This window comes from Carassius auratus, chromosome 14, assembly GCF_003368295.1.
Source record: "Carassius auratus strain Wakin chromosome 14, ASM336829v1, whole genome shotgun sequence".
Taxonomy (NCBI): Eukaryota; Metazoa; Chordata; class Actinopteri; order Cypriniformes; family Cyprinidae; genus Carassius; species Carassius auratus.
The window spans coordinates 17,677,106-17,705,084 of NC_039256.1; the positions used below are offsets into that span (position 1 = coordinate 17,677,106).

At 37.1% G+C, this 27,979-nt stretch overlaps 2 protein-coding genes across 5 annotated transcripts in view; both read right to left on the minus strand.

Moving 5' to 3' along the window:
• Positions 1 to 27,979, minus strand: part of LOC113113858 (RING finger protein 44) — a 1,123,463-nt gene that overhangs the window by 606,534 nt on the left and 488,950 nt on the right. The gene's annotated exons all lie outside the window — the stretch shown is intronic.
• LOC113113844 (nuclear factor NF-kappa-B p105 subunit-like) lies at positions 1,137 to 27,816 on the minus strand. 4 transcript variants are annotated; one of them, XM_026280352.1, is made up of 24 exons: positions 27,459 to 27,814; positions 26,201 to 26,235; positions 25,346 to 25,445; positions 23,047 to 23,087; positions 22,733 to 22,831; positions 19,166 to 19,314; positions 18,878 to 19,041; positions 18,412 to 18,570; positions 16,441 to 16,545; positions 12,864 to 12,955; positions 12,267 to 12,405; positions 11,761 to 11,907; positions 11,548 to 11,643; positions 9,986 to 10,153; positions 9,706 to 9,847; positions 9,418 to 9,532; positions 9,139 to 9,340; positions 8,877 to 9,046; positions 7,945 to 8,047; positions 7,524 to 7,663; positions 7,374 to 7,434; positions 6,641 to 6,807; positions 6,119 to 6,245; positions 1,137 to 3,084 (listed from the first exon to the last, which is right to left on the minus strand). In XM_026280352.1, the coding sequence occupies exons 2-24, from the start codon at positions 26,228 to 26,230 to the stop codon at positions 2,990 to 2,992; spliced, it is 2,811 nt and encodes a 936-aa protein (XP_026136137.1). In that variant the 5' UTR covers positions 26,231 to 26,235; positions 27,459 to 27,814; the 3' UTR covers positions 1,137 to 2,989. The 4 variants fall into 4 exon arrangements, with proteins under 4 accessions (XP_026136137.1, XP_026136135.1, XP_026136136.1 ...); XM_026280350.1 differs by having other exon boundaries at positions 23,047 to 23,090; XM_026280351.1 differs by lacking the exon at positions 27,459 to 27,814 and adding an exon at positions 27,289 to 27,395 and having other exon boundaries at positions 23,047 to 23,090.

The following is a 27,979-nucleotide window of genomic DNA, read 5'->3' on the forward strand; positions in this document are numbered from 1 at the left end:
ATGAAACCTAAAATAGCCAAATCTATTTAATATTTAATCAGCTTGCCACACACAAAAGAGTTCCAAGCAGGATCCACAGGCTGTTTTTAGAATGCGGAATTCCGTTGTGACGTCGACGTTCGCAGGACATTATGGGATGTTGCTTTAAGGAATAGTTCACTCAAAAATTTGCTTAAACATTCTTGGGTCATTCAATGTGTAGATGAGTTTCCTTCCTCATTCAGATTTGGAGAAATTGAGCATTACATCATTGCTCACCAATGAATCATCTTCAGTGTATGGGTGCCGTCACAAAAAGAGTCCACAACAACAACTCCAGTCCATCCATCATCATGTGAAGCGAAAAGCTGTGTTTGTAATAAACAAATCCATCATTAAGACATTTTAATTTTAAACCATTTCTAAAATATGAGACTTCTATTATATTGGTTTCTTTAGCGAATCTTGTCCGAATCAGGATAGAAATATGCACAGATCAAGCACAGTTTACAAGCCAAAAAAGTTGCACACAATTCTAAACAAATATGTTGCTAGATTTTGATGTAAAAGGTCAACAGATGGACATTTTCACTGGAGGAAATAGAATATAAAAGTGCCTTGAAGGATTTGTTTCTTACAAACATGCAGCGTTTCGCTTCAAAATACATTGATTGGACTGGAGTCGTGTAGATTAATTGTTTATTATTGTGGGGTTTTTATCATCTTAGACTCTCATTCTGATGGCACCCTGCAGAGGATCCAGTGAAGAGCAAGTGATGAAATGCAATCTGTTCTGGTGAAGAAACAAACATTTTGGGGGGAAATATTCCATAAAATTCACAGGACCCAGGACTACATTTAAATAGGTGGGATGAATGTATGAATCCAATGAGGATGCAATCCTATAGTGAACTGATTGTTAACTAGGACGACAAGTCTAAAACCAAGTCAATTCTATAAATGCTATTATAATTGCAATTAAAGCTATAATTTAATAATTTAGACTGCAATACAAATGTGAAAAGATATGACAGTTCAAAGAACTGGATGTTTAAAAAGGTACGATTGGACACCATCTGCTGGTGGTTTTACAGAAGACAGCATAATTATGGAATGGAAACCAATATGTGCACAATAAGAAAAGTCAACTCAGCAGAGCACAATGAATTGTTTTATTATAAAAGTATCACAATTAAACCAGTTACAAAGCACACACATTTACCTCTGTACAACACTGCTTCACAGGGTACAGACATAAATACCAATTTACACTTTAAGAAACACTTTATAGTGCCTGTCAAACCTTTAGTTTGGGGTTTCAGATGGTTTTGTTGCTTATTAAACACTCTTCACTATAGTATGAAAATATTACGGCAGCTAAACACATTTTGGTGACATGAGTCCCCAGGTCAGTTCAAAAGGTCGGAGGCCATGTTTAGAAAATGTCACAAAGCAAAAAGACAAAAACAAAAAAACCCTGCTATTCAAGGATCAGTTCTAAATGAACTGAACTGATGCTAGATCAGCATATTATCGGAGTGATATTTTGTCTTATACAGCCTGAGTTCTCACACAGCAGAAGGGAATGAGATTAATTTCTCAACAGAAAGACACAAATGTAACCACACATATTTCATAAAGGGCATTTGAGGCATCTGGTTATTACAATCCTAACACACACATCCTGTAAAGCTCCTCAAATTCACACACAAGCACAAACACATATACAGTTCATTCAAATCTAGTCAAACACACTCCTTTTGCTGCCCAGGACTGACTTTTTTTTTAGTTTTTGTGTTTTAGTTTTTTTTTTTTAATCAAAAATGTGGAAGAGAGGATATTCTCTCAAAGCTTATTAATTATTATTATTATTTTTTTTTTTTTTAAGGGGACATCGAATGCCCATTTTCCACAAGCAGGTATGATTCTTTACTGACATTATGAAAATGTCTGTAACACTTAAAATTCCTCAATGGTCAATCTACGTAGTAACCGGCTACAAATCAAAACCGCTTACTGGATGACAGATTCAGACAGCAACTATTACAAACTGGCTGGGTTTTCTCTTTTCAGCTTTTCTAACTAAATGCAAAAATCCGATGTCCCCTTTAAAAGAACCGTGAGCAAAAAAATAAGAATTGTAGGTAGCACCACTAAATCCAAAATAAATTCTAGTGCAGCCCAAATAATGCTGTTCATCACAGCTTAAGGGGTGAGGGACAACAGTAGAATAGGTCTTTTATAAAGGGAAGAGCTTTTTCCATCATATAACAGATCCGATTGGTCCAGAGCGTCACAATAATCCAGTAGACCTCCTCTTCTGCTCCTTCTCTTCCCGTACATCACTGTATTGCTCTGTATGAAAACTCTTTGTAAGCAAATGACTACTGAAGAAGGTTTGAGTTATAAGTTATATAAATGGAAGGTGCTGTTGTTAAAACCGGATTATTTATTAAAATATAATAACAAAAAGAAACAAATAGGCCAGACTTATCAAACCAGACAAATTTTGTATTTTTAAAAACATCTAAGTAATAAACGTTTTGGGAAATCAAGCTTGAGAACGTAAAAATGTGAAGTCCAAGACATCATGAACCTAAATATTGAGTTTCTTTAATGTAACTATAGATGTTACATATGGGTTCTGGATGTCATCTGCTGCCTCAGATTAAGCACAGTTGAAACGAGCTGAAACTTTACTGAAATAAAAAATGAAATAAAAGGACAAAATAAAACGGTTCAAATAAGTCCTTTTTGGTATTATTCATATTAAAAGCTAAAAATTAAAAAAAGAATCCCTGTGACCAGAAAGCTTTAGGACTCCTCAAAGTTCCCTTATTTGCAATTTTGGTTTGGAGCATCCACGGTGGGCGGTGGCCAATCAAAGAGTTGGGAGGCGTGTCCTGAGTGGCGCTGCTGCTGTAGTGAGGAGGAGGGAGAAGCTGGTGTTTAGGGTCAGGCCTCAGTTTGTGAGATTGTGTTTGGAGTCGGCGAGACTGAGGCTGGGGCTCTAGAAAGAGGTCTCCACCCCGCTGTCACATATCCCGCTCTCCTCCTGATGGGAGCCCAGTGTCAAACCCTGAATGGACTTACAGAGCCCTGGACCTGAGAAATTGTTTATTTTAAGAAAAAGAAGGGCGATTATTAATATTACTGTAAAAACATTTCAACTATTTTTCCTAATTATTACAGAATTTTTCTACACATTTTTATTATAAAATATTTTTATGAATAGAATTCATGTAGAATGCATATACAGTGCCCTCCATAAGTATTGGAACTCTGTTGTGGAGTCAAGAAATGTGCAAATATGATTAAAAGATGAATATGCGACAAAACTACAGAATGTCACATTTTATTATTAGGTCTTTCGAGCCATTTATGTTTTACCAAATAAAAAGGACAACGGTTTTAGAGTTCATCTTTTTGATGTGAGCATAAGTATTTGAACAGTTGAATTTAAGGCAGATGAAAAATATTAAAAGCTAATATTTAGTAGCAGACCCTGTCATGCATTTAGAGCAGTGAGTCTGCAACCCATAGACATCACCAGACTCTTGGTCTTATGGTTTGAAATGCTTTTCCCTAGCCTTAAAAGCAGCCAATTACAACTGTTGTTTTTTTGGGTGGAGTTTCTGTCTTTAGTCTCCTCTTCAGCTGGTGAAATTAATGTTCAATCGGATTTAAATCTGGAGATTGATTTGGGCAATCTAAGACTGTACATTTCTTTGCCCTGATAAAGTCGTTGACTGAACTGGTAGGGTGTTTTGGGTCATTATCCTGATCCATTATGAAGTGCTTTCTAATGAGTTTGGTGGCATTTTCTTGAAGGGGTTGGGGTCAATTGGTAAGAAGAAAAAAAAAAAAAAAAAAAAAAAAAAAAAAACTTTCCTACAGGACCAGAAAGAATGCAATAATGTAGCTGGTTCAATTGTGCACCAAAGGCAAATTTGGTCAAAATCTGCGAATAATTTGTTTAAATGTGCCATAGAATGCACGAATACAATATTTTACTTTGTTCTCTGATGTTCCCAGATTGTGTATGTGAAGTTATCTCAAAATACCCCACAGGTCTTTTTTTTTTTAGCTTGTTGAAAAGGCCACCTATGTTAGTTGGTGCATCCCAACACACGACACTTTTAATGGCTCTTTGGCACTGACACTGTACCTCCAGCAGTTACAGCAAGAGAACAGTAATGGCGGACCGCTGCTTCTCACTTAGGGCTGTGTATATGCTAATAGGGAAGAGAGCATCACAAACGGGCAGGACTTTCCCTGAGTATGACGTCCAGAGTAGTGAGAAATCTGGAACTGCTAGTGTGGAGTTTATGATCTATTGGGATTATAAATCAATGAGTGAGTGGATTTTTATCATTATAGGCTATTAGACCACTTTGTGCTTTTTGGTACCTGTGATGCCTTTTTTTATGCTTTAATGAATAAAAAGTTAGAAATAACAGCATTTATTCAAAATAGAAATCACAGGTCCCAAAAAATATTAAGCAGGACAACCGTTTACAACACTGATTATAAATCAACATATTAGAATGATTTCTGAAGGATCATGTGACACTGAAGACTGAAATGATGCTGAAAATTCCTTGTTGCTTCACAAGAATAAATTATATTTAAAAAGTATATTAAAATAGTAAACTGTTACTTTAAATTGCAATAATAAAAAAAAAAAAAAAAAAATTCTGTATTTATGATCAAAATGATACAACCTTGATGAGCATTAAAAAAATCATAAAAAAATCTTACTAATCCCAAACTTTTACATCTTAACATTTCCTAAAACCTTTTGTTTCAGGTTTAAAATATATTATGACTTTTGGATCCCACTATATTTCCTGAACATCGATTAGATTTTTTTATCACACTGGTGTAAAAGACGTTTATTAATCTCTAAAACCTGGCACAACAATACGGACAACCACAAGAAGGAAACAGAGAAGAAGAAAAAAAACCTGAACTTTCCCCTGGTGGCTCACACATGCTCACTCGACCCTGACGATGACTATGTCAACCCTTCAAATCAAACAGCAAGGTGGAAATACTTGTTTCAAAGAAACTGCTCCCGAGTCAAAAAGTGCCATATATTGCTTTCACTTCTGTCCCTGGGAATCCCCTCTCTATTGTCCGCTTCCCCTGAAACACGGCCATCACTGCAGAGTCTATATGTGAACATTACCGCAGTGTGACGGGTCACCCTGAGACCAGGGGAACTCCCTCAGAATGCAGTGGCTGTGCTGTTTTGTTGACATCATGGTTGAGTTCACATGAGGTAATGTCAGGGAGAACCACAACATGCTACTATTGTTAAGGACAGGGGGGCAGGGGACCGAGACTGGCAGTGATTTAATCTGGGGGTTTTACAAACCATATTGTGGGACTAAAAAAACAGAACAGTACAGTACAAGTCTCACTCATACTACTAAATACAACAATGATGAGTGCTCTTGGAAAAAGATCAAAAATGCTACACCAAAACATGTTTTTTGAAGATGGTTGAGGTTAATGTTCTGGTAAGCAAAACAAAGGAAATATTAAAACTGTCATCTAGCCTTTAGAAATGAAAGCAAAAAGCATCTCAATTTTACGACAGTTAAATCTAAATGGTTTTATAAAATAGTGACAAGAGAAATGTGATTCAAATATGATCACAATAAAATGTAGTCATGTATTCGACAAATCACAGTGAATGATTCTTCTTCCGGATATATTAGCCTAATTGTCCCATGACACTAAAGGGTAATGGCTGCTGAAATTTTGCTTTGCCATTACAGGGATAATATATTGTTATTTTAAACTGTATTAATATTTTTTCCATTTTTAATCAACTGGTGAGCATATTTCAACTCAAGTTGTCGAAGGGTGGTGTAAATGTTACAACATCTTTGAGTTTGAACTCAGTTTCTCTAATCTGAAATAGCATTCAAATGATTTTGAAAAGAAATTTGACTTAACTCCTTTACAGAACTTAAAGTGCACTTACTACAGGGAAAGACCCTGTGATCAACCTGTGCATACACGAGCACAATGTGAATGTTTCATGGATCACTCCTTTTTGGGGGGGCTAAAACAACAAATTTTCGCTTTCGTTCAACCACCTAGAAAAGCATATATCAATTGATATTACCTGTGAGCTGAGGCGTGGTGTGGACAGCTTCAGGCTCCTTACACACGGCCTGGAGTAAACTGACAGCACTGCAGTTCCCAACGTGCTTCAGTCCCTCCACCAGCTCACGCACCGTTCCTCCGGACACCTGCAGAGACCGATCATCAGCAGAGCAACTACAGGATACACTAAACTAAATAAAAGTTCAATCTACTGATATAGTAAATATTAGAGCAATTCATCTCCTTGATGTTATTCTGAGAAACATGGGTTGAACTAAAGTAGGTCCCGTAATTCTGAATGATTCTAAAAAAAATTATAATACACAAATTTGTCTTCTGGTCCCAAAGCAGCTATATTGAAGTGAAAACCGAATATTAAAACTTAATTTCTGTTTACGGCCCCACTCTACAATGCAGATAAGAGACCTCATAATTAGTTGGATCAGATTAAGATACAACTCTTTTTTCTTCTCATTATCTGGTGTTTATTTAAGATTTATGTAAAAGTAGCTCGTAGTCACAAGGCAGTAAATGAGTTGACCTCATAGCTGTCCAGCAGCTTTCCAGCAGGGCAGGAGCTGAGTCTGAAGGCGCTGGTCAGGATGCCAAGCCCCAGAGCATGAGCCAGACTCTCCCAGCCTCCCGTCTGTTCTTCCAGTGCCTGGCACAACTCCTGCTTTGTGTCAGAGCTCAAGCTCTTCATGTCACCTGCCAACACAAGCCAAACACACATTTAAAAAAATCGGAAAGCTGTTCTTCACATATTGACAGGCTTTCTACACATTTCAATCAATTCATGTGAGTTTTCTAAGGGTTAAAAAATATATATTTATACAGTGACTGCATTTATTAAGAGTTCTTCGCTGATTAAAAATTTAAGGGAATAACCTAAAAATATGTATTTCCACAAAAGTGGAAACCCTGAACAATACAAAAAAGTATAATTCAGAAAGAGGATAAGTATTACAAGATTTGTATATTTTTGGTAGAGCCTACTACACTCGTTTTGGGTCAGTAAGTTATTTTTAAGTGTTTTGGAAGAAGTATTTTTAAGCTCATCCGGGGTGTATTTATTTGAGTAAAAATACAGTGATATTGTGAAATATTATTGCGATTTAAAATAACTATATTCTATTTTAATATATTTTAAAATTACATTTATTTCTGTGATGCAATGCTGAATTTTCAGCATCACATGATCCATTAAAACAAAAACAAAAAATACTGACCCCAAACTTTTGAATGGTACTTTATATTCATCTCAGAGTTCATACCTTGTGGTGGAACGAAAATGGTGGTGGGTTGATACTCTTCTCCATTAAGAATATCATAAACCTGACAACACAGATAATACATCACAACCTGCAATGCAATAACATTACGTAACACAACAATTATCTGAAGAAATGGCTCTCTATCCTCACCTCTGCGGAGGTTGCCATGTTCAGAGGGGTTGTCCCAGGGATATAGCCTTCATCTTCCTCCTCTTCCTCTTCACATGTACCACACAACTCATCATCTTTGAAGAAGAGTGGTTCAAAGTTTTCTTTATGAGGATCTGCTCCTAATGTACACATCAATAATAATTGGTAACCTCAAGTCGAAGTAATTTACTGAACATGGTCAGAATGAGATCACTTGGATGAGTGATCATATACCTTCGATAGGTTTAGAAAGATCATGCTTTTGATTCAGTTCTGCCAGACATACAGTGTATGCAGAACATTGATGACAGCAGAACAGGTTGTTACAGACAGTTATTTGTAGATAAGTCTTGTAAGTCATAACTATTTCAGCATGACAACTCTTGTTAGTGACACCTGTAATAAACACACACTTCCTCACCTGCAGCCATCAGGATCGCGCACAGTTTGGTTGAGTCCCGTCCTGCAGCAGTGTGCAGAGGAGTTGAACCGTTATAGGTGACACTGTCTACAAATGCATTACCCTGCACAGAGAGAATGATACACACATAAACTGTCATCACTCAAGACACAATCACGATTTTAAACTTTTCAGCATTTAAAGTAATTATTACTTTTATTCTGCAAGGATGCATTAAACCAGGCAAAAGTGACAGTAAGGACATTTATAATGTTAAAAAAAATTATATAAAAAAAAAACAAAAACAACAACAAAAAGCAAAAAAGAAATGTATATTTATCTAAAAAGACTGAGAATTTTTTTTAATCATATTTCCACAAAAATATTAAGCAGTACATTAGTTTTCTAAATTTATAACAATAATAAATGTTTCTTGAACAAACCAGCATATTAAAATGAAGGATCGTGTTACACTGAAAATTGTTAGATGTTAAAATATATTAAAATTGTTAATGATGATAAAATATATTAAAATAGAAGACAGCTGTAATACTATATCACAAAATCATAGTTTCTACTGTAAATCATTATTTTTAATAAAAAAATTAATAAATGCAGCCTTTGTGAGCACAGAAGACTTATTAACCCAAAACAAGTGTAAACATTCAGAACTTATCAGCTCAAAAAATAAAATAAAATCTAATTTCACCTGAATCAAGTTTAAATATAATAACTTTTAGCTGCAAAACCAATCAATTAATCAATCAACTTTTTAATTCTCACAGTGGAAATATGTAAAAAGAACATTATGATTAAAATTATATTTCACTGATTAGCATTACAGGGCTTCATGCAAAAAAAATGCAAAGGTTAAGAGTATGTAGAGCGACACTTTTCAATTTTAAGAATATGTTGTATTCACTTAAGCAACATCCTTCAAACCATCACTGTACCTCCAGCAACAGGCACCCGGCGAGGGAAAGGTTTCCCAGTTCTGTGGCCAGGTGAAGTGGCGTGCGGCCACATGTGAGCTCCTGGACCTCCACATCTGCCCCGGCATCCAGCAGGGCCCGCACACAGCTCAAACTGTTTGCCTGTACAGCCAGGTGAAGCGGACAGAGACCTGAACACACACACACACACGTAAACACATCTGAGCATACAGGGCCGCTTCAAACCAGCTTAAATGGATCTCACGTAGTCAGTCCGCCGTACCTGCTGTGTTGGGCATGCTGGTTAATTGCGCCACTGATTTGTGCTTCAGCAGCAATCGCAGCACGCTATCCTCTTTCTGCTGAGCCGCCAGGTGAAGTGCCGTGTTTCCATGGCGATCTGTGAGCGTGACATCCACCTCGGCCTCCAACAAGGCCTCGACTGCCTCTTCTTGCTGCGTCAACACAGCTAGGTGCAAAGGAGTCTGGAACAGATGTATCAGATGTATCCATTTTTGGAAACTGTAATGAGTAGTGTAGTGTGAGTTGTAGTGTATTATACCTGATAAAGATCATTCCTCATGTTAAGTACATCCTCTCCGGGAAGAGCCGAGATGACTTGTGCTAGATTTCGCACGGCATCTGTCTGACTATGGATCACTCCCAGATGTAAACCCCTGAAAGTCCGATCCAAAACAGAACATTTAAATAAGTAAACCTTTGATCTTTGGCAAACAAAGCCAAAACACCATCTGAAATCATTTATTCATACTGACGTGTTTGGGCGAGAAGCGGGAAGTTTGTGAAAAAGGAACTTCTACAGAAACACGAGGTGGTTTTTCTGACTTACGTGTCTCCATTCTCGTCTTGGGTGGTCATGAGGGGGCGCTGTGGAGCCAGAAGCATTCTGGCATCGCCGCTTACTGCGAAATGAAACAACGCTTGAGCCTGTCTTTCAGCAAGCGCAGCCAAATGAGGCTCTATCACACAACCTAAAATGAGCAGACACACAAATAGCACACATTTACACAGAGATATATACAAGCAATATGAAGCTTGACAGGGTTTTAGCCCAGTTTGACCAGAGCTGGAAAACTTTACACACGCTTAAGTTTTAAATCAAGTCTAACCTGTGGTGTCTAACTCCAGATCTTCTGTTGGATCAGTGTCCTCACTTGCCTCTCCCAAAGCGACAGGTTCAGGCTGGGCACAGATTCGCACCGCCCCACCTGCTGTCGGATCGTCATCGTTATCACTGTCACTGTCCTCATCACTGTCCTCCACTGGTTCTTGATACGCTATAAGATGAAGGAAAACTGAGAAACTGGCTTTGCTGAAGGGCAAAATCATATGTTCACTGTTTCCACAAAATACAAAGAATAAGTGCCACAACCATGTTTAACATGTATAATAATAAATGCTTCCTCAACACCGAATCAGCATCTTAAATTCATCATGATTTCTGAAAGCTCATGTGAAACTGCTGACTCAAGTAATGACAAAAAATCTGGAACAAAAATAACTTTAATGGATAGTAGGGCTGGGTATTGATTCCTTTTTTTAACAATAATAGGGCCCTATATAATGTTCTTATTTTTTCTGGTAATCAGATGAATGCATAAAACATGAATTTAATTTATCCCAATCAAATGAAAATTAAACCCTTTTATTCTTTGGCAAACAAGGTGCTGCACAACAGAGGTTTACTATTAAAATAAAAAAGAAAACAAATGTGATTATTCCATTATAAATAAAGATTGTATTAGCAGTAGTAAAATTGAGTCATAAGACTGCTAAGTAGTAATATATTCTGACGTTTTTTTAACGTTAAACTATACTTTTATTTTGACGGGTTGCCGTGAGGAACTTGCAGCTGCTGTGTATGTGATATAACGGTAGTTTTCTCAAATGAAACCATAAAATGCTAATGAAGTAATAATAAACTATGGGCCCCCACTTATAAGCTTTTTTAGCTTCTTTGGGGGACCCATTTCACTATCCCTAATTTGTATTTTCTGTACCCCCCGCTGTATCATAGAATTTGCTGGTATTTGTGAATAAACTCAACCGCAAAAAAAAAAAGAAAAAAAGAAAAAAGGGAATCTCCGAGCAGCTGGAGATGATATTTGTGTATTCATATCATCATATTGAGACGGCAGAAGCGGAAAACACAGCGAGTGTCTTTAGTATGTGTGTACGTTAGTAAACGAAACGGTGTGCGCGCCATCCGCCATTTATTGATTGATTGCAGTAATCATGGCTCCTTATGCGTGCTATCATATGCTTCTGCAGATTTATATTATTCCTATAGCATTTCACCTGAGCTTTGCGAATCACGCGTATGACTTTGTTCTTTGTTCTCCGCCATGATAAGCGCTGAATGAATGACAGGCTTTCCGTTGTAACATCGCGCAAAGTAAATAAGGGTGACATCCAGTGTAGAAAAACATTGATAAGATTCACGTTAATCAGATCTCGTTTTAAATGTGTGCAGAAATAAATACCGGAAAATATCGATTTGTAGCATTTGAGAATCAAGATCAAATCCACGTCATTTAAAAAAACGATAAATCGAATAACTATTTTTTTTTTTGCCCAGCCCTGATGGATAGTAAAATAATGATAGTATGTGTGACTTTAAAGTCCAAACTGCTGTGATGATAGCAGCTTGATTGACAGCTTGGACACCCACCATGCTTGATGGTGGTCCCGCCTCCTCCCATGCCTGAGGAGAAGTTGTATCCAGACCCGAAATTGTTATAGGTTTGATATCCCTGGAAGAAATGTCCTAGACGACAAAAGACTGTTTAGCTAACATCATTGCCCTTTTATGCATGGTGAGATTTTCAGGCTTCTAATAAAAAGAAAGTAATGCTATGTGAAGTGTAATGTTATATTGATATACCTCCTCCTCCTCCTCCGCTGGGACCTCCCCCTGCTGTTGACCCACCCCCTCCTCCTCTAAACATGCCTCCAGCTCCGCCTCCGGCTCCACTGTAGTCCTGGAAGTTTGGCAGAGTCTTCTGTCTCTTTCTCTGGACTTCTTCTTTGTCTAAAAACAGTTTAGAAGAGAAATTCCATGACAAGAGTAAACATATGGTGTATGGCTGTAACTAACGATTATTTTGGTAATTGAGTAATTGGTCAATACTTATGGCAATTAATCGAGTAATCGGATAAAAATGAAAATAGACCCAAGAAATAAAAAAAGTGAAAAATAGACCTAAGTGCAAAAAAGTCTCACTAGACATCTAAAAGCTTTGGACCCTGTTATATACACTATTTTTTTGGTTCTGTCTTATGACAGTTTATTGCAATTTTTGTCGTAGCTTTTTTAAATCCTAAAAAAAAAAAAAAGTCTATGTTGCACAGTAACAATCAAAGCTTTGTGAAGTTTGTTAAAGACTATACCTATGATCTGTGGATGGTAGGTGAAAGGCTTGGGTTCACTCGTTTCATTGTCGGACTTTCTTTTTAGCTGCACAAACACAGAGATGGGCTTCTGGAGGTTCTGGTCCCGATATTTAGGAGTCTTGAACACAATGGCGAACTAAAGGATTGAATTGATAGGTGGATTATTCATTCCACCAGAACATTGTTTTAAAAATACCATAAAATCACAGTCATCTAAAGTCAAGATGTAACAGTGACAAATAGAAATCAATTATTTAAAAATGTGAATAATATTTCACATTACTGTATTCTAATCAAATACATGCAGCCTCGGTTAACATAACAGACTTCTTTCAAAAACACTTAGAATATGTATAAAGTAAATAGGGTAAATTTTATTTCATGTTGACTTAATAAATCCCCAGAAGCTGTGCTTTACCAACTATTTACCAAAAGAAGTTAGGATTTATCCATAAGGAAACAGACTAAAGAGATCACTAAACCAGAAAGCAAGTCACTGAACATAAAGGATCATGTTTCGACCAGCAGGGTCAAACTGTGGTGGCAGAAGTACAGTGTGGTAGTATGTGGCCGCAGACAAGTTCATGTCCTGACCTGTCTGTGGACGTCAGTGGGGGAGAAATCCCCATAGGCCTCCCAGGTTAGACCTGACTCATCATCTTCATAAAACCGCACCTGGATATCATCTGTCACAACAACAAAAACAAACAATGACATCACATACATTATGAGGAAAAGAAGAAAATTAAATTATTGTGAACCAGCGGGGAAAGAAAGAGGAAATGATCATGACCACACACACACCCACAGAGTACAATTTGAATATCTGTCATCAGCATGCAAGACATCGCTACTTCCGCAAAAGTCATGATTTACCACAGTACAAACTTCATATAATGGCGCAACAGATATGCACATTATGGACACATGATCTAAAAACATACCCAGTCTACGTATCAGATGGAAATACCCTGGTATTTTGATATATACCATGATACCAAATAATTCAAAAACCATATAATAGAATTAGAAAAAACTAGGGCTCATCACGATATGATTCACACTATATGATTGTCATTTAATGTGTTGCATTTTATCACAATATCATAGCTGAATCACAAATGCAAATAATATCAATCTTTTTCCTCATTTTGAAACACTCCAGAGATAGCTGTAAATGTTTCAGAGGATTTAGTGCAATAGTAATGGTGAACGATGTTAATTTTGTATTTTAAGATCATTTATTTATCCTACTTGACTTGTCCATGATGATCCAGTTTTCATCGTGGACGAAGGGAGGAGAAAACAATACGAGTTAAGAGAAATGGAGAGCAAGTTGTTGAAAAACAGACGTATAGTGAACTTTCTTCTGCCGCGTAATTTGCATATGAAAAGGGGAATTCCCTATAGCTGGAAAACTGTAGTGAAAACTTCCTTCAAGAGTGGCAATGTGTGTCCAGCATCTATCACACAAAAACAAGGTGGCTTATCAGCTGTAGGTTAAAGGCTAAACTGTTTGAAGGTGGCTTCATTCAGAAAAATGAATAACATGGCTTGTTCAACTTTTTCCGGATCCCAAAATCATTTATTCTACTCCATTATACCCTGGCAGTTCTCTTGAAATCATTCTTGTACCAAAAACAGTCACTATTTAGATCACTATTTAGATTAGGGCACTAAAAGTAAAGTGAAAATAAGCATTTTCTATTTTAACTTATTCCTATGATGGCAAAACTGAATTTTCAGTAGCTATTGTTTCAAATATTAATTATTATGAGGAATGTAAAACTCCGGGTGTGTGTGTTCACTGCTGTGTGTGTGTGCACTTTGGATGGGTTAAATGCAGAGCACGGATTCTGAGTATGGGACACCATACTTGGCTGTATGTCATGTCACTTCACTATACAGCAATTTTGTTTTAAATATATATTCTTTGATTAATAGAAAGTACAAAACACCATTTATTTAAAATCTTTTTGCAACAGGAAAAAAATGTATGCTCTCCACTAATGTCCTTAAAGGGGTCATATGATGCTGCTAAAAAGAACATTATTTGTTTATTTGGTGTAATGAAATGTGTTTATGCGGTTTAAGGTTCAAAAAACACATTATTTTCCATATATTGTACATTATTGTTTCTCCTCTATGCCCCCCCTTTCTGAAATGCGTTGATTTTTATTTTTTTCACAAAGCTCATCGGTCTGAAAAGTGAGGTGTGCTCTGATTGGACAGCTATCCAGTGCATTGTGATTGGATGAATGCATCAAGCGTGTAATGGAAATTAGGGCTGCACGATGTGTTGTTTTAAGCATCGATATCGCGATGTACAAATCCACGATAGTCACATCGCAGGATGTGCGATGTAGGCTGTCATAGTTGATCCGTTATTCATCAACTGTATCGGCCAGAGAGCGCGCGCACGCGCGCGAGAGAGAGAGAGAGAGAGAGAGAGCGCGCGCGCAAGAGAGCAAGTGTCTCAGCTGCGTGTCTGTTTTTAATTCGGCTCCCATGTTAACAGGTTAGAGCTTGTAGACTACATGCGTGAGACAAGACGCGTGCATGCTAGAAATAGAACCGACGCCTATTTTTCACGTGACACGCAAGCGTGCTGGAAGCGTTTCCAGGCAAAATACAATAGGAAAATATGTTTATATGTCATTTTGTACACAGATTCATATTAATTAATGACACTTAGATGTTTGAAAGTCTATAGGTTGACATATATTCAGATATAAATGTAATTTAAAAAGTAAATGAATAATTATTGATTTTCAAATATTGCACCTGTCACCTAGCCTGACTACGTCAGACTTCCTAGATGCTAGATGCTAAGCACCGAGTTTTAAATTGTAGGTTAGAGAAATCGAAAACTGAAACGACCGCAGAAATGGGAAATGAGACACGGGATGCAATTCGCTCTGTTATGGAGAACATTCAACTCTTTTTCAAACTGAAGCCAGAACAAGAAGAGTGTTTAACAACAGGTTTACAGTGGAAGTTCAATCATAGATTTGAGTTCGATGCATGATGTCTGTGCTTCGATGCGGCTGTACAGGCGCATAACATACGTCATAACTAAACGTATCTGATTGGCTTACGGTAACCAATGATTTTAAACTTCAGACAAGCGCCCCCTAGCGAGAGAGAAAACACTTCTCTATTATGTCATTCCAGACTCTGTCTACGAAGCAAAGTGAAGTAGCAGAGTCTGGTATTACCAGGCTACCTGTCATCGGCATGAGAGAAAGAGCGCGCGCAGAGAGAGAGAGCCCCGGCCGCATGCTAAATGTCTTCAAACAACACAAACGCTGTCTTGCTCTCTCTCCCTCACGCATATTAATCAATTGGTGTCGATGTTTAAATCATTTAAAATGAGAATGTAAGTGTGCTCACCCCCTTTTTGTTTGTAAGAAAAATCGTGCCCAATATCGTGCAGCCCTAATGGAAATGTTACGCCCCTCACACTGTGATGCAGTGTCCCGGCACGACAAGACAAAAACAATAAAGCCCATTACAAACAAGGCATTTGTTGCATCCAGTGGGACCATAAATACTGATTATAATGACTTACACTTTCTTATTACGTGTTGCGTATCGCGCTGCGTTAACATAATATCATGTCTGCATTTGTGATCTGCTCTAAACTCATGTTTAAATCATCAGTGGCAAATCCTTAACATTGTAAACATGCTTACACACTGTGTGTCAAAAGCACCAGACTGTCCATGCAAATATGGAACTGCTCCACTTTATAGAAACAGGCACTGGTTTCAGGGGTTCCCCTTGCAGATAATAAAAGCGATGTGATTTTTTAACGGTGATTTGGCCAAATTGATTATCTGCGTGTGGTTTTCTCTCGAAGTGGTTGGATGGATGGCTTCTTTCTTTGCGTGAACATTCGGGCGGTGTTATGCAAATCTTCCCACATCGTGACGTAGACATGTGGGGGCATGTTTAAACGAGGCGTTTTAGGGGGGCATGGATGAGTCTCAACTTTTACAAAGAATATCTCTTTGGATTTGTTGCTTTAGTGTTTGCAACTTTTTTTAGATCTTCTTTATGCACTAAGAGCTTGTATCACTTTAAAGAGAAAGGAAAACTTGAAATCGCATCACATGACCCTTTTATTTCTGGTCTGCAATAGCAGACTGTTATGATATTGCTTTCTGACCTTTCTGGACTTTGTCACACAGCAGATAGACCTCCTCTCCTCCCGTCACACAGCCAGCAGTCCGATCCATCCGAACTATCTTCAGATTGGAGGCATTCGGGGCCTCTAAAAATCCACAAGAGAGACAAAGGCATTAGAAATGAAACAAGTCTTTCGGCTTTTCATTTTTGTGGCGTTTCCTTATTTTCCCTTTCCTTTCTGCAGCAGTCTCGTTTTACAAACATGAACTCTGACAGTGCTAAGAAGAGAGGCAGAACTGGAAACAGAGATTATTAGAAAAGGGAGGGGAAAATGAAAGTGTAGGCCTAGTTTCAGAGAGGAAGCAATACCCGATAGTTCTCGGTTAGAGAGTGAGAGTACGAGTGAGAGAAATGGAAAAAGAAAATGAGAACGAGATCAAGAGTGAGATTACAAAAATATCAATAATTAGCCCCTAAACTCAAAAGCATGTGGCTACTAAATTATACAGATTGGGCTAAAAGCCATAATTTCGAATCACTATGAATTATTTAAGTATGACTAAACAAAAAAGGCAAAAAAATAAATAAAATAGTAAAAACTAAAAACAAAAATTGTTAAATAATGTTAATAAAAGCTATATTAGTATCTCAATTCTACTAACTTAACACTGCTATGGATGCTTTTAGGAGTGTGATGAGATCTCGTAGCACGATATCTCGCGAGATCAGATGTGTCTCGCAAGATCTGACTGGTTAAGCAAGAACGTGATGATATCCTCGCCCAGACCTTTTAAATATATTTGCATTAAACTGGCTCTTTCACCAGTGGTGGTAAGACATTTTATGTTCACATCAGGCAAATGGACGCATAAGCGGAAAAATTACGCAGTGTAACGTTAGTTTTTAATCAGTCATAAAAACGTAATTCTCAGTTTTACGCAGAGTGTCTGGGAATTCGTCAAACTCTGAATTAATTAATCAATCAAAAGTAGGTCATTACACTTAAATCAAATCACAATATGTATCTGTATATATAAAGCAGCAAAAGTCAATATAAATATGAATCCTGAATGTTCTGCGTATCTCTGTTAATGAATGGCGCACGTTTCATTTACTACACATAGAGGTGCGCCTGATGCTCACAGTGATTTCAGCATCTGCGGTCTCACTAAATGAGGAAGGAAACACATGAACAACGTCTCCAAAACTACTCAGAGTAACTTAAGAAGCATTTTACCATTTTATTTGAGTAAAACTAGCTTCATATCACTTACACAGAACTGTAAAGGTATTCGCGGCAACCCGTCAAAATAAAAGTCCGGTACTATTTTTCAATTGAATGTACACAGCCTGCTATTACTTCTACTACTACAAAAATGAAACCAACATTATTGTTTAAGGATTAATCACGAAACATTTCTTCCATGTTTTAATTTTAATAGTAAATCTCCTTTGTTTGCCAAAAAATAAAGTTTTCTTAATTTTCAGTAATTAATTTTTTTTTTAAATTAAATTAATGTTTTATGCCTTCATTGCGATAACCACAAACACAGAATTTCTAAGGAAAAAAAATCATGAGGCTACTTTAAGAAAAAAAAAGAATAAATTAGGTTTTTTATACATTCAAATAGTTAGACATGCTAAAACACAGAATTAGGTAAGAATAAAAATAAAAAGTTTACCCTAAACTTGTACTTTGTTAAACTTTTAATAAATTGATGTGAAAATGTATAAGTTTCATGATTTTTATTAACTAGACATGCTTTTTAATTAATACAATTTAATTTAACTATTAAAAAGGAGTTTTCATTTCAATGGGAAAAAAAGCCACACAGAACTTTTAAAACAGAAAAAAACGGAATTTAGGAAAGAATTTAATGGATTCCATAGGACCCTGTGTCCCTCAGCCTTGCTGCATCACAGTCTCGTGTCTCATCTCATGATAACTGTCTTGTCACACCCCTAGATGCTTTTGATTGACATGGTCAGTAACAAGGAAGATGATACTCACTGCTGTCAAAGATGGGGTCTGAAATGACTGGTTCCAGTCTGCGGGAGAACCCTCCATCACTGTCAGGCAGGAAGGCAGTGAACATGAGCCGTACCACACTCAGATCCATCTCCTTCGACTGATGAATAGATGTACCGCTGATCAGGTTCCTTTCAGCATCTATATATGAACACACAGTCACAATACACCGAAGTTATTTATATTCAACACCTCGAACATTTTCTTAAAAACCTTTCTGTTGACCAGAGCAATGTTAGATCATCAGAAGAATTCTATCCAGAGTGACTTCTTTATAGGGCCAGTGCCCATGGACTAAACTGTCTTGGTACAAAGTGAAAAGTGATTGCTCCTTGAATATCTTGAACTACAAATCCTGACTTGGCCAGCAGAAAAATGGATGGACATCCTGAATAGAGACATAATCTGTCAGGAATATTTCACGCACACATAAACACACTTCTCCTACCTGTGAGTTCTCTGGGCACGCGAACCTCTCCTTGTAGGGCATCTATATCAGGATGGATCGATATACCGTAGTTATACCCCATCCTGTAGGCCTCGATCATCCTCTCTTCCAAAACTTTGCTCACGTGCTTCTTTGTCACATGCAAAATGCCTAAATTAGGAAAACTGTAAAAGATTTGCAAGTGAACATTAATTAGGAGCCTCACTGTCATCGTTGCATGCACTGAGAGTGCTGTTGCTCAGAAGAAAAGCATTCTGAATAACTGGATGTTGAGGGACAAATTCAGACCTGATGCTTGAATCTTTGGGCTGCAAGTCGGCGATGCAGATTCCTTTATCGCACTGTTTGCCCACCAGGCTGTGAGCATGAAGATGGGGCTTTACAGTGTTGGTCACCAGCTGAACTACCACTCGCGCTGCACCCTGGTAGTTACATATCTGGTGTCCCAAAAACAAACAGAACAAAACATTAAAAAGTGGCTCATTTTGAGCTAACTTTAATCTGCCAAAAATAATTACACCTACTGTATATGAAGAGCTAATTTGCAAAAACGGATAACTCCATTTCTTTTTTTTTTATGTTCAGAAATTGTGTTTTTTGTATTTATTTATATTCTATAATGTAAAAAACATTAATAAAAAACAATTATTTATAGATTATCAATATTATTTTATGATAAATAATACATTAATTTATACAATTGACTGTGAAATAATATTTATTTAAATAAAACAATATTATACACTAAAATTATCGTACATATTTCAAATAGGTAGGCTATATACAATCTGAAGTATTTGTGTAGCAGTTCCGCAAATACTTTACATAAAGTCTAAAAGGCAAACCAGAAGCCATTAAGGGCAAAGGAATGTCACAGGTATGTTGATCTCATTTTGGTGGGGGAAATCCCAGCATTCACAGGGAAAGTGGGTGGAGCATTTGTGGACTTTTCCACAACATAATTTGGCCATTCTTATCAACAACATCCTCAACACACAGAAGAGCTAAAATAAAAGCTAAAAATGCCACAGCAGACTGGATTACAAGCAAATCCCAAACATTAATAAGAAAAGACTTAAAACGGGCAATTCGTGACTCATATGACAAGGTGTGTGGTTTGACTGCTTCTATGGGCCAACTTCAAAGATGGCTCATAAGACACTTTCTCTGGGACGAAATGACTCATCCTCATAGCAATATCAACCCCCAGAAAAAAATACCCAGCGAATATCAAAGAATGAACACGAGCCCCTCTAGAAAAACTGTTTGATGATATCATGAAAGCAGTGATGCCACGCATGAAAACATACATGTGCATCCATACGTGAATAATAATCCTCCATCTCACCCCTTCAGATCCGGCTGAGAGTCAAACAAAACGAAAAACAGCTGCTGAACAGTCAACGTGCTGAATGGGCTACACATGAGCTAATTTCCTCCTACTGTGAGCAATGATATAAAAATTCATCAACCTGGAAATCCCTACAATAAACCTGTATACTCATGGCAGAATGATAACTAAACATCCTTATAGTCGACCATGTTAAATACTAACATGAAAATCATAGGGAAGCCCATTCCCAGCGCTTGAAATAACCAACACTGACGATTTCAAACAAAAACTGTATTACTAGATACAGTATAGGTTGTGGTCAATCTAAATACTTCGCCGAGAAGTTATTTTTCAATATTAGCACCACTAGCAATGGAAATTCATGAACTTTGTTATGTTTCCTCTTCCTCCACATTCAAATAAAGCTGGTTTTGGATTAAAGGGAAAGAAGAATTTAGCAAAACACTTTACAATAAGGTTGATTCATGTTAATGAAAAATAAACATCAATTAATTAATTAACGTTTAAACGTGTTAATTTATATTTGTTTGTACAGTTTGGTGCTGATCAAAGGGTGCATACAACTTCAGCAATTTCAGCGCTGACTAATAATAATGCTCTGATTGGCCATTGCTTTCAGAAGGTCAACAGAAACGTGTGTGATTGGTTATAATGCTCAACACTGCAAAGAAGAAAAAAAAAAAACACGTAAAAAGAAATCTGATGCAACCTGAGCAAATCTAAATTTACTACTGCAACACTTTTCATTTCATTTTTACATTTATCTTTAATCAAGCCTGCTTTAATAATAATTGCATAACTAATAATAGCATTTTTTCTCTTTCATCTTAAATTTGAGGAGCATTTATGCCCCATGCCCGTTTCTATTTCTGACCCTGATCTGTTAATATTATTTAATGGACTTAAGCAGACATTGTATTTTTATTAACACACATTAACATTAATGAATCTTCTAACAAATGTATTGCTCATTGTTATAGTAAATGTTACTCAATGCATTAACTAATGTTAACTAATGACTAACCTTCTAATGTAATTCATTTAAAAAAAAAAGTCAGATATATTTCAACATTTACTTTTGATTCAGCTCAATCAAGTTTAATTTTTGACCTTTGCATTAAAAGGTTTTTGGCAACTTGGTTTACACCAAATGAAAGACATTTTATCAAGAACTTGGAGCCTTAGTAAAGCCCACACTTAATCGGAGGTGTATGTGCAATGTACACACACACACATCTCTTTAATGTGTGTTTGTGTGAGCGGCATGTCAGAGTATGTCGGAGCGAGAGGGGGCGAGCTGCTGCACACTTCGTTTCCCATCTCTGACACCACATTACATAGAACGAGTCTTCCCACTAATTACCCCAGTGACACACTGAGGAAATTCCCAAACGCTCTGCCGTCATGAAGGAGAGCGTCGTAATAGAGAATAGAGTCCTCCTTTAATTACTTTCCTTTCTTTCCTTGTTTTGTTTCACTGACTTTCTCAACCTTCAGCCACTGTGATCCCAAAATAAGTGACCTGGCACAGAACGGCAGTTGTAAGAGACAGCAGCTACTATTTTTAGCTGTGTGCTCCAGCAAATATTGCATCATTGGGATTTATCATCTGATGGAAAAGCTGCGATATCAGACAGCTCGCTCTCTCTCTAGATCTCAAAACTAGGCAAACTAGTTTTCCTGAAGGAAATACCAATGCTTGCAAACTGGCGAAAAATAGGGCAAAAATTTTATTATTTTTTCAGGAATGGTGACCAAGGGCTGTCAACTTTTAAAAAATGACAATTACTCCAAGTCTTCTGAAGCCAACATTCTGCAAGACATCTCGTGTGTTCCACTTAAGAAAGATAGATAAACAGGTTTAGAAAGCATAAAAATTTGGTAAACTATTCTTTTAAAGCTTTAGGTTAGCATGTAAGCATACAGATCATAAATAGAAGAATTCATAATTCGGCTGGCAAACACTATGATGACATCATTCCTGTCAATTACACAATGTGAAGCCTCTTATGCTCACTAAACTTTTATTTGTTTGATCAAAATACAGTGAAAACAGTGAAATATTGTGAAATATTATTATAATTGAAATGAACTGCGTTCTATTTTAATATATTATAACATGTAATTTAATCCTGTGATGGCAAAGCTAAATTTTCAGCTGTCACATGATCCTTATTTTTATTAATAATGCACCCTTGCCAATTAAAATTATTGACAAAAAAATATAAATAAATAACAAATAAAATCTGTACACTTTTGAACGATAGTGTTAAATCAAAGGGAGATTTTTATGCTTTATTATTTCATTAAGAAGCTAAAGTCTGCCAAGACCAAAAAATAAGTAACAGCCTGTTCTGTTTGATTAGCATTTGTAAAAGGAAACAGTAGAAAATATGTTTATCCTCTTAATCTAAATCCTATTGCATCAACCAGAAGCGAACTGTAAGAGAATGGTTTCTTTATCTCAGGGCATCAGCAGAGCTCTGTCTTGTTGAACCTACCTTCACTTGTGGGTAAGACTTCCTGTTCTTCTCACTGGAGGCCCCTGGGAGTCCTCCGTGGGAGGGGCCTTCACATCCATAGCGGAACCTGAAGCCCCTCTGGAAATTACAATGTCAGATTAATATTTGGCTATAATGAGTTTGTTTATTTCACTACCCGCTGCCAGAGTTACCAGTCTCTTCTGAGCAGTCGTGCTATAACAGTGTGTTTAGCTTAACACATTAGGAAATTTACTTGCAAAAGCATGAGAACAACTTGAGAACTAGTTCAACTCATTTAACAAGAGCATTTGCAAAAATATTATGTGCATTACCTGCTTTGGTTGTTCGACGATTCGTAAATAAGGACCATCGACTGCTAAAGAGGAGATGCAAAAAAGAAATAAATCCACTCTTAAATGAAATTCCCTCGTCAGTTCTTCTGTTAATCTTCCACACAGCACTCGCTCTCAAGTATCATTCACACTTTCACATCTTTACGCTTACTAGATCATGACTGGTTTTGAAACAGAAAACCTATGACATCGTTTAGCATCATTTATGCCAAAATTGATCCGGAATGTCTGAATGCGTCATATAAAATTTGTGAACTGCAGTGAATAACAATTCAAATCTGTTCTTCACACAAAGTGATCAAAAGGTTAAAGGGCAGCGTGAACATTGTGCCAAATATCTCCTTTTTTATTTTATGACAAAAAGGAAGTTGTATGCTTACAATGTCAGTGTCACACTGCACTGCAAACAGAAAGAAGCAAACTTGACTCGCTGAAAAGCTATTTAATTCAATCAGGTGTTGGAAAATCAGAAGGATCAGAATTCAGTCTCGCCATGCAGACTATCTGGCCATCAAGCATATCAGAGTATTTGCTGAGAGGTGGGTGTTCTGCAGATATTTCAGGGCCAAAGCTCTCGCTGCACCACGTGTTTCCACCGAAGTGTAAGCCTCTTCCTCTTCCTGTGCACACAAGGACTGAGACCACATCCTTGGTGAAGAGCAGCTAAAACAATCAGCTAAGATATTCTTTACTCGATGAGGTGTCTCATGTCTAAAGCAAATATCTAAACCACAGGTGCACTGAACTCAAGATAGCAAAAAATTATTCAATTGTCAGATTGAACACGCCAGATCAAAACGCAATATGTAATGTAATGTAGCATTACATCAAATGCTTATCAATGGATCCTCTGCAGTGAATGGGTGCTGTCAGAATGAGAGTCCAAACAGCTGATAAAAACATAACTATAAGCCACACGACTCCAGTCCATCGATTAAGGTGTTGTAAAGTAAAAAGATGCATGTTTGTAATAACAAACCCATCAAGATTTTAACTTCATTTCTAACTACATTGTTTCCAGCTAAAATATAAGTGCTCTATCCACAATATTGCTTTCTCTGGAGAAAAAAAAAAGTCATCTCGCCTGAATCAGGGGAGAAATTGACCATTCTGAACAAATATTTTGATGGATTTTGATGTGAAAGGACAACACGGTACCTGGAAGAAGCGTTATCATGGACGATTTTAGCCAGAAGGACCAATTTAATGTTTGATTGAACCTAATTTCTTACAAACACACAGCTGTTCACTTCACAAAATGTTGGACAGATTGATGAACCGTCATGTTGCTTACTTGTGGATTATTGTGATGTATTAATCAGATGTTTGCCCTCTCATTTTGGATAACATCCATTTATTTCATGAGATCAATTGGTGAGAAAGTGACATAATGCTACATTTTTAATTCAAAGACTGAAGCACAGTGTCATTTTTCTAAATATCACAGAAGAAAGTATGCCATACAGGTTTGTAATTTAAATTTTTGGGTGAGCTATCCTTTTAAGTGTGCCTTTTTGATAGTGTTTCATTCAAAGTAAAGGCACATATTTAACCAAAACTGTATGGATTTACAAAGTTTTACTGTGCTCAGGAAGATCAAGCACACGTGTTCAAAGCTGGCAGCCTCAAAACTGCACTTATCTCAGAGAGGTTTCTCACACAACCACATGGCGGTGAAGAGCTGTTCATGGTTTTCAGTCGGGTCTCTGCAATCCAATGAGGAAGTGAAGTGTGAAGGAAAAAATAGATCAGCTCCTGTATTGTCATCCCACACAATATATGAATGACTGTGTGTGTGTGTGACATCACTGAACCAAGGAATGAAATGTTTCTGGGATTTTCTGTCTCCACTTCTCTAGAAAGGTTCATTGGATAAGACCTCTTACTGAAACTTACTGCAGGGTGATTGTTTCTTAAAGGAATAAAGCAAGAAGAAAAAAGGCAAACGAAGGCTCTTTACCGCATTCATTCTGCAAAGTTCAGCAAGTTATCTCATTGTCAGTTCGCCGTGATTTTGCCAAGTAAGACATGTTCCTGGATCAACATTATTGTCCAAAAATATAGACTCAACCCAATCCCTACCCCTAAACCTAAACCTACCCATAATTTATTCCTAAAATCAGTGTGAAATGACAGCTGATTAACAAGAGTGTAGAAGCATCTAACCCTGATTGTAAGCCTAAAACAGATATTTCCTGAAAGGTTATATCTCAAATCGGATTGGTTGATTGGAATGTTGATTGAACAACGAATCAGAAAAACTCAGAGAAGACCTTACCTGTCCTCATAACATTATTGTTGTGGATGCCCGGAAACGGTGTCGGGTCCATAGTCATCCATATTGAGTCGTCTCTAAATGGGTCGATTTGGCCCATGTACTTCAGTGACAGAATAAAAAATTAAAAAATGAGACACACATGCAATTATGACAGTTTTGAATGCTTTACATTTAACTTCAGCAAACAGTGTGCTTTATAAACAGCTCAATGACTTTGTGACAGAGGGTTTTTCAGTGTTACATTAGGACAGAGTCTGAATTTAGGAGTCAGATTACTAGCACAGGTGTAAAATGCATCTCTGTAATCAGTGGAGACAGACAGGCAGTAATATGATTTTGCGATATATGAAGACATAAAACTGAACAAACAGTAATTTGTATAGCTTCATTCGGTGCTGTGTGAAGGGTGAATCGCAACCACAAAAGGCAAGAAAAAAAGAAAACCTCCTTAGCTTTCTAAGAGACACTTCCTGTGTGATGCTGTGGTATTTACACAAATTAATATGTCTTGTATCAAATTTAATCATTTACTATCAGGCTTATATGCCTTCAAAGGCCTACATCTGTTAGAAGCAACACAAAAAAGAGCTCTGAGGTTCATATTTATCTTTTGGAGATAACTGCAAGGCATGAGCTCCATGCTATCTTCTGCCATATCACGATAATAATCATTTTCATAAATAAATGAGCAGCTAGTAACAGAAGCTTATAAAGTCAACATGAAATCAAAGCTGACCCGTTACTTCATGGTCTTACAGTTGGCACCAAAACACTCAGGATTATGTTAAATTGCTTTTATTAAAATTGGTTTCGAATGACAAATGTTACTTTAGACACTAGGAAACATTTCCTCACCTCTGTATGGTATGAATCCTCTCCAGCCATGATTCCTGTGAAGAAAAGTAAAACAGATTATTTCACAGGTCATGGTCGTATACTTATTCAGAGAGTGACCAAAAGTAGTCAAACACTGAAAATATAAAACATTTAGAAAATATGAAGGGAAGTGAAAGGTTTTGTTCATTAGCGATTTATTTTTTTTGACCGAATCTTTTAAGTGAATCGTTCTCGTTCACGTTACATGACGAAGACAGTCACTCCGCATAGAAGCAGCTTTTCTGCTTTCAAAGATTGAATATAGTGCACGTACTCAGGTGTAGTGTTTAAATCAATACGCCTTTGAATTATTATTTTTTATTTTATTTTTATTTTTTTACTTAACAATCGAGCTGCTAACTTGACTTGTTCATTCAGTTCGTTAACGAACGACATCTTCAACAAACTAATGGAATAAAAAATCTTTCAGTTCGTTGTATGAGACAAGGCGGCGGCAAAAGCATTAAACGTGTGTAAATGTGAATAATGGCAATGATAAGAAAGATTAGTCAGTCTTTTCATAGCTATACAAATTTCGCAAAAATAATAAAAGCATCCGTTATGTTGTAATTTGTAGGGAATCGGTTGAATGAAAGATCAAGTGAATCACTCACAGCTGAACAAACAAAAAAAATCGCATTTTTATTCGCCACCTACTGGTGCTGTGACCTGCAGAAACGAATCAGTCAGCAAATAATTCAAAACATTTGAGTAATTGTATGGACCAGAATCCCAACCACTTTACCACGTCTTAAACACTGAATGACAACAAACGCAGAGTCGCAGACATCTATTTAACAGATGTAATGCTAACTAGATTAATCACTTCGTGTTTGGAACATCAGAAAGGGACTGTTCGAAAAGAACTTCTATTATAAACAACTCCGGATGTTCGGACCGAACGCGCCTCGATGCCCAAATATACTGTATTCTTACATTTTGTCACACAACCAGCATAACACTTGTCAGTCACTCAAACTTCCGAGATATTAAAACTTTCTACGGTCTGATCCTGACCGAATTGAAACACATTACTGTTCACGACAAGCTGTTAGTAGCCTACTCACCCAAAACAACTTATCAAAAGTCCTCGATAACTGAAATGTGCATTTGGCCTCTGAGGCAGAAGTAGGAAGTTCAGCAGCAGCACTTGATACAAACTATCAAAACAACCTTTAGATGGCAACATGGGCAACTCACGGACAACAAGCATGGCTGGATCTACGAGACTGCTTACCTTTCCTGATAGATATCCGAGATTCAGAATCAACATTAAACAGCTGGGATTTGGGATTCAGAGTCAAGTTTTCTTATTCGTTACAGTTTATTTCTCCATGTTGCGCGGAAGTCAACTAATGTAAGCTGATAGAAAGTCAGTTCAAGGCAGGTTCCTTATTCCGGATGATTGTTGCGTCTGCTGACATGGATAATGCAGAATATCCACCAAGGTTAAACGGCAGATCGATCAATCGATTTTAAACGCCTGTCGCGAGTGGTCACAGTAAATCATGTCGAGATCTACGCGAGCGTTTGAATAGACAGCTTGACTTCCTTACTGGAAATTCCCTGTGATGTAACATGTTCGACATGTCTTGCTCTCAAAAACGTCCTCTTGCGCCCACTATAGGCTAGTACCAGTACTTGAACACCAAAACAAAAAGAGGCTAAAATTGTTTTACAGTTCTGGCCAGCTGATTCTGAAGAGTTTGCGAGCACATTAAGATCAAGACCATTTTAGATCAGCGAACAAAAAAACTA